This window comes from Canis aureus, chromosome 15 (assembly GCF_053574225.1).
Source record: "Canis aureus isolate CA01 chromosome 15, VMU_Caureus_v.1.0, whole genome shotgun sequence".
Classification (NCBI taxonomy): domain Eukaryota; kingdom Metazoa; phylum Chordata; class Mammalia; order Carnivora; family Canidae; genus Canis; species Canis aureus.
The window spans coordinates 65,814,586-65,820,342 of record NC_135625.1 but is presented as its reverse complement, the minus strand read 5'-3'; the positions used below and the strand labels follow the sequence as shown (position 1 = coordinate 65,820,342).

Below are 5,757 nucleotides of genomic sequence, written 5' to 3'. Positions count from 1 at the left end.
GAACACATCAGTTATGTGTCTGTTTATTTCTAAATGCACACCCTTGTAATACTGACCTCTTTCTGCTTTTATATTCTTCAGTTTGTTCCTGACATTTGTCACCTGGGTCAGCTCCCAGACACCGCTAACCCATCGTCTTACTATTTCAGCAATTTTCAAATGTTCTCTTCTAGCAAATGAGTCTGACCTAAAGGCACACTGGGAGGGGAACTTGCACTCACCACTGCTTGTAGTCTGCATCACAGTTACAGTAGTACTTGGGATCTGTGCAGTTCCGCTCAATGCCGCAGGCGCACTTCTGAATCCCAGGCCCGGAGCCACCCCAGTAGTAGTGCTTCTCGTTGGCTTTGCCGACCCACCAGGTGTAAGGGCTTCCATCTACGAGAAAGGAGAAAGACACAATGAGGTAGATTAGGCTTGACCACATTGATATCATCCATACAATCTTGTCCCCAGAGGCAACATCACTCTCCAGTAGGCTGAACTTCACTTTACCCTCTTACAAAGTACATGTTTTTCAATAATAGGAATATTTAATAAAAAATACAATGGGGAATGGTAAGCTCAAGTCTTCCCACCAGGATAGGTACCTCTTTCCTTGGAAGAAGCTTTGACATTCAAGTTTCAGAAACTTAGGTGTCTACTCAGTAGATGGGCTGGCCAGCTGGGGACATTCACGATGAAGGCATATAGATGGTGCACTGATTCTGTAAATTACAACTAAGTTCATGGCTAGCTGTGCTTTTCCATGAAGTGATAGTCTGAGGGATCATAAACTATCAGAGCCAAATGACCCTCATTGTGTCTTAGTCTGATTTCCTTATTTTACAGGTAAGGAAACTGAGGTCTAGAAAGCTAAAGGAGTTCTTTCAATCACACCCCAGATTTGCTCCCAAACCAGAAGTTCAACACTGTATCTCATGAGAAATCATAAAATGTTCTTATATAATAAACTTGCCTTTATTATTTGGCCTAATATTCTCTCATATATTCACATGTTCAACCAACCAATCATCAGATATCACTTGAATTTCTATTGTGTGTCAAATATTATAAGAAACTCAGCAGGGTGATGGAGGAAAATGATACAGATTGAGCTTAATAAGATTTATGACACACAGGAGCCTGAGTGAGGGAAAGGAGGTCATGAAGGAAACTTTCTCACAGGAGGTAAAATATTTGAGTTATGTGCCAAAGGTTGAATGGGCATTACCCAGGTGAATAGGGATGTAGGAGAGCTAAAGGTTTGTAGGCAGAGGAAGCAGAATGTAAAAGTCAGAGAGGTAAAGTTCTATATGGAAAACTCCTCTATATGTAGGAGTATAGAGGTAGAATATGGTAAAATCAGTCTGAGGAGGTATGTTTGAAAGAAAGGGTAGCAGGAGTAGGTAGTAATTAATCGTAGGTGAGGGTATCACAGAAAAAATTCTTTGTCCAAGTGAGAAATTACTTTGCACTGGTTTATTTTTGTTTTCCAGTGTTTATATCCTCCCAACATAAAGAGATGGAACTTCCTCCTGTAAGTAATGTGAACCAATTAAATGATTTCACACAGGGAATTATAAAATTTGTATTTTAAAGATCTACACAGTAAATGAAAGATTTTGGGGGGATGAAGTCAGGGAAGCTAGATGTGATGCTCCTATGTTAATACAGAATGAAACAATAAATTAGCAGTGGTAATGGAAAGGAAAAAAAAAACTAGAAAGAGATTAATGAGGTATAATTAGTGTAGGATTGCTGGGATTAGGGTGGGAGGGAAGGTAGGAAGGAGGTGTTATGGAGTAAACCCAGGCTTCTGGCTTGGGTGATGTGTTAAACCAAGGCAGATAACAGGGTAGGTAGGAAGACAAGAAGTTTAGGGAATGTTGAAGAAAAGATGGTGAATTTGATATCTAAAATAGGCAATTGGCCATAGAAGTCTGGGTCTTAGGAACATTCTTTGGGCCAAAAATCCCATTTTAGGAACCATGAAGATAAATGAGAAAATATTGATAGCAGAAGAGATGCCATTGGAATCTCTTGGATTACAAGAGCATTTGGAGATGTAAAAGAGAGGCAGATGGGCATCATGGAGGCCAAGAGAGGGAGTAGTCAGAGAGGGTGGAGGAAAATATGCAAAGAGCTTCCAAAAGACAGCGTATTCAGAATTGCCAGATTTCACAGTGAAGTCCATGAAGATGAGAATCTCAACTTTTAATTTGACAGCTAGAAGGTCACAGGAGATTGAAATCAGTTGCAGGTGAATGATGGCAAGAAAAAGCCAGGTAACAGCAGGTAGGGGAGGGAATGAAAGGGGAGAAGGGGATGTCCTAGGAACACCTTCTCTTGCAGGAAGCTGGGAAGGAGTAGAATCTTTTCGGGGTGGTGCCATGTAGGAAGGCAAGAAGGCAAGTCAATTAGAATCTTTGGGTCTACAGCTAGAACACCCACACTTTGGGATGTTAGGTACACACTTGTCCTAGTATCTGTTCAAGTTCTCAGAAATAAAAATGAGGCAAGAGCCATTCTGGAATTGCATGAAAACTGCTGTAGTACTGTCTTAGATACACTGATAGGTTTTTTTTTTTTTAAGATAAACTATTTTTATTATTGAAGTATAGTTGACATTCGATGTTATATTAGTTTCAGGTGTACAACATATTGATTCAACAATTCTTTTCCTCAGTGCTCATCATAGTAAGTGCAGTCCCATCTGTCAGCATACAACATTGCTACGGTATTATTAACTGTATTCCCTCTGCTCTACTTTTCATCTTCATGGCTTATTTATTTTATAACTGGAAGTTTGTACCTCTCCATCCCTTTCACCTAGTCCAACCATCTCCTACTCCCTTCCTTTCTGGCAACCACCAGTCTGTTCTTTGGATTTATGACTCTGGTTTTTTGTTTGTTCATTTGTTTTGTTTTTTATAAATATAAATGAAATCATATGCGATTTGTCTTTCTCTGACTTGTTTTGTTTAGCATAAGATCCTTTAGGTCTATCCATGTTGATGTAATGGCAAGATCTCATTATTATTTTTTATGGCTGAGTAATATTCCATTACACACATGCACACACACACACACACACACACCATCTTCTTTATCCATTCATCAGTTGATGGATACTTGTGTTGCTTCGATATCTTAGCTTTTATGAATAATGCTGCAATAAACACAGGGGTGCATGTATCTTTTCAAATTAGTATTTTTGTTTTCTTTGTGTAAATATCCCATAGTGGAATTACTGGATCATATGGTATTTCTACTTTTTTAAAAATTTTATTTATTTATTCATGAGAGACACAGAGAGAGAGAAAGAGAGAAAGAGGCAGAGACACAGGCAGAGGGAGAAACAGGCTCCATGCAGGAAGCCTGATGTGGGACTCGATCCTGGGACTCCAGGATCACGCCCTGGGCTGAAGGCAGATGCTCAACTGCTGAGCCACCCAGGGATCCCTGGTATTTCTATTTTTAATTTTTAAAGGAACCTCCATACTGTTTTCCACAGTGGTTACACTAATTTATATTCCCACCAACAATATACAAGTGTTTCCTTTTCTCTACATCCTTGCCACCACTTGTTATTTTTTTCCTTTTTGATAATAGAAAAGGCATTTGACTGGCATGAAGTGATATCTCCTTGTGGTTTGATTTGCATTTCCCTGATGATGATGATGATGATGATGATGAGTCATGCTGAGCTTCTTTTCATGTGTTTGTTGGCCATCTGTGTGTCTTCTTCAGAAAAATGTCTTATTCCCATCCTCTGCCCATTTTTAATCAGATTATTTGTGTTTTTTTTTGGGGGGGGTGTTAAGTTGTACAAATTGTATATTTTGGATATTAGTGCCTATTGGACATATCATTTGTACATATCTTTTCCCAGCCAATAGATTGCCTTTTCATTTTGTTGATGGTTTCCTTTGCTGTGCAAAAGCTTTTTATTTTGGTGTGGTCCCCATAGTTTATTATTGCTTTTATTTCTCTTGCCTGAAGAGACATATCCCTAAATATGTCACTAAGGCTGATATTCTAGAGATTACTGGCTATGTTTTCTATTAGTAATTTTAAGGATTCATGTCTTACATTTAGGTCTTTAGTCCATTTTATTTTTATGTTTGGTGTAAAAAGATAATCCAGTTTCATTATTTTGCATGTAGCTGTCCAATTCTTCCAACAACTTTTATTGAAGAGACTGTCTTTTCCTCATTGTATATTCTTGCCTTCTATGTGGTAGATTAATTGAATATATGAGTGGGTTTATTTCTGGGCTCTCTATTCTGTTCCATTGATCTGTGTCTTGTGTGTGTGTGTGTGTGTGTGTGGTGTGTGCGCGTGTTTGCAATACTATCACACTGTTTTGATTACTACAGCTTTCTAACATATGTTAAAATTTGGGATTGTGATACCTTCAATTTTGTTCTTCTTTCTCAAGATTGCTTTGGCTATTTGGGGTCTTCTGTGGCTCCATACAAATTTTAGGATTATTTGTTTTAGTTGTGTGAAAAATGCTGCTGGTTTTTTGAGAGAGATTGATTGCACTGAATCTGTAAATTGCTTTGGGTAATATGAACATTAATTCTTCTAATCCATGAGCATGGTATATCTTCCCATTTGCTTGAGTTGTCTTCAGTATCTTTTATTAATAATGTCTTACAGCTTTCAGAGTATCAGTCTTTCACCTCGGTTAGTTTTATTGCTAGATATATTAGGCTTTTTGGTGAAATTGTACATGGGATTGCTTTTGGGGTGGGCAGTTTAGAGTCTGAAACCCTCCTGGGAGGTTCAGGCTTGATACAATAAATGAGCAAACACTTTGAACTCGGAAAAGAGTTAGTCTCTTACTTCATACACATCTCTAGATTTTCCAGTTGTGTTGACTTAATTTGGAAAAGTTATTTTTTTCCCTTTGCAGGATCTTTTATGGCAGAAGAATTTTAAAAAATATATTTGATTTGATATGGTAAACAGTAGAAAGGGGAATTTCAGTATCCTGTTCTGAAGGGAGGAAGAGCCAGCTCTTTGAAATAAAGATCCGGTCTGAAACCCTATCTTTTGCCTATCTGGGCCATGTTCCAGAATAAAGGGAGCTGTATTTGCTTTCTATACTCAAGGTGTTTTTGTTTATTTGTTTGCTTGTTTATTTGCTCCTTCCTTCTCTTTCCATCAAGGTAAAGAGTAAAGCATCTAAACTGAGATGCTTTCTAGAATTGGAAGCATGACCAAAAATAAACTCCTGTTTTCTTTTGATGCAGTCAAAAGTTTCAAAAAAACTAGGCTTGAAAAATTCCATTTATGGAAACTATAAAATCTGAGCCAGGCCATCTGGCCAATAAGCTGAACAAAGTCTCTGTTGATTCTATCACTAGGCCACATTATAGGAAGAGGGCAAAGGTGGACAGCACCGTGCTGAACTTGCAAATGCCCCTGGGGCCTTCCAGACCACAACTTGACCCCAAAAATGTAGAAACATGACCTAGACTGGTTATCACATCTATTTATCACACTGCATCTCTTCAAGGTGACTTAAGGCTAAATTCTTTCCCTCAAAGGAAATTTTGGTTACTATCATTGTTTTGGAAACTAAGAGATACTAACATACTTGGTGGAGAGGAGGAAACAAACCAGACATATGCAGAACTGAGGGTTAACAGAATGTCTAACAGGAAAGTCCCTTGTTCTATCTGTCATTCAAACAGCCTCTAGAAGAGTATACACCTCAAACCTTAGCTCAGTTTCAAATTACTTCTTTAAGCAACCAAGAGAAAC

At 38.2% G+C, this 5,757-nt stretch overlaps 1 protein-coding gene across 6 annotated transcripts in view; it reads right to left on the bottom strand.

Moving 5' to 3' along the window:
* Positions 1–5,757, bottom strand: part of CNTNAP2 (contactin associated protein 2) — a 1,978,697-nt gene that overhangs the window by 428,705 nt on the left and 1,544,235 nt on the right. For all 6 annotated transcript variants that reach the window (XM_077850275.1, XM_077850276.1, XM_077850277.1 and 3 more), the window contains one exon: positions 222–378. In XM_077850275.1, coding sequence (XP_077706401.1) covers positions 222–378 — 157 coding nt within the window. The remainder of the gene's footprint in view (positions 1–221; positions 379–5,757) is intronic.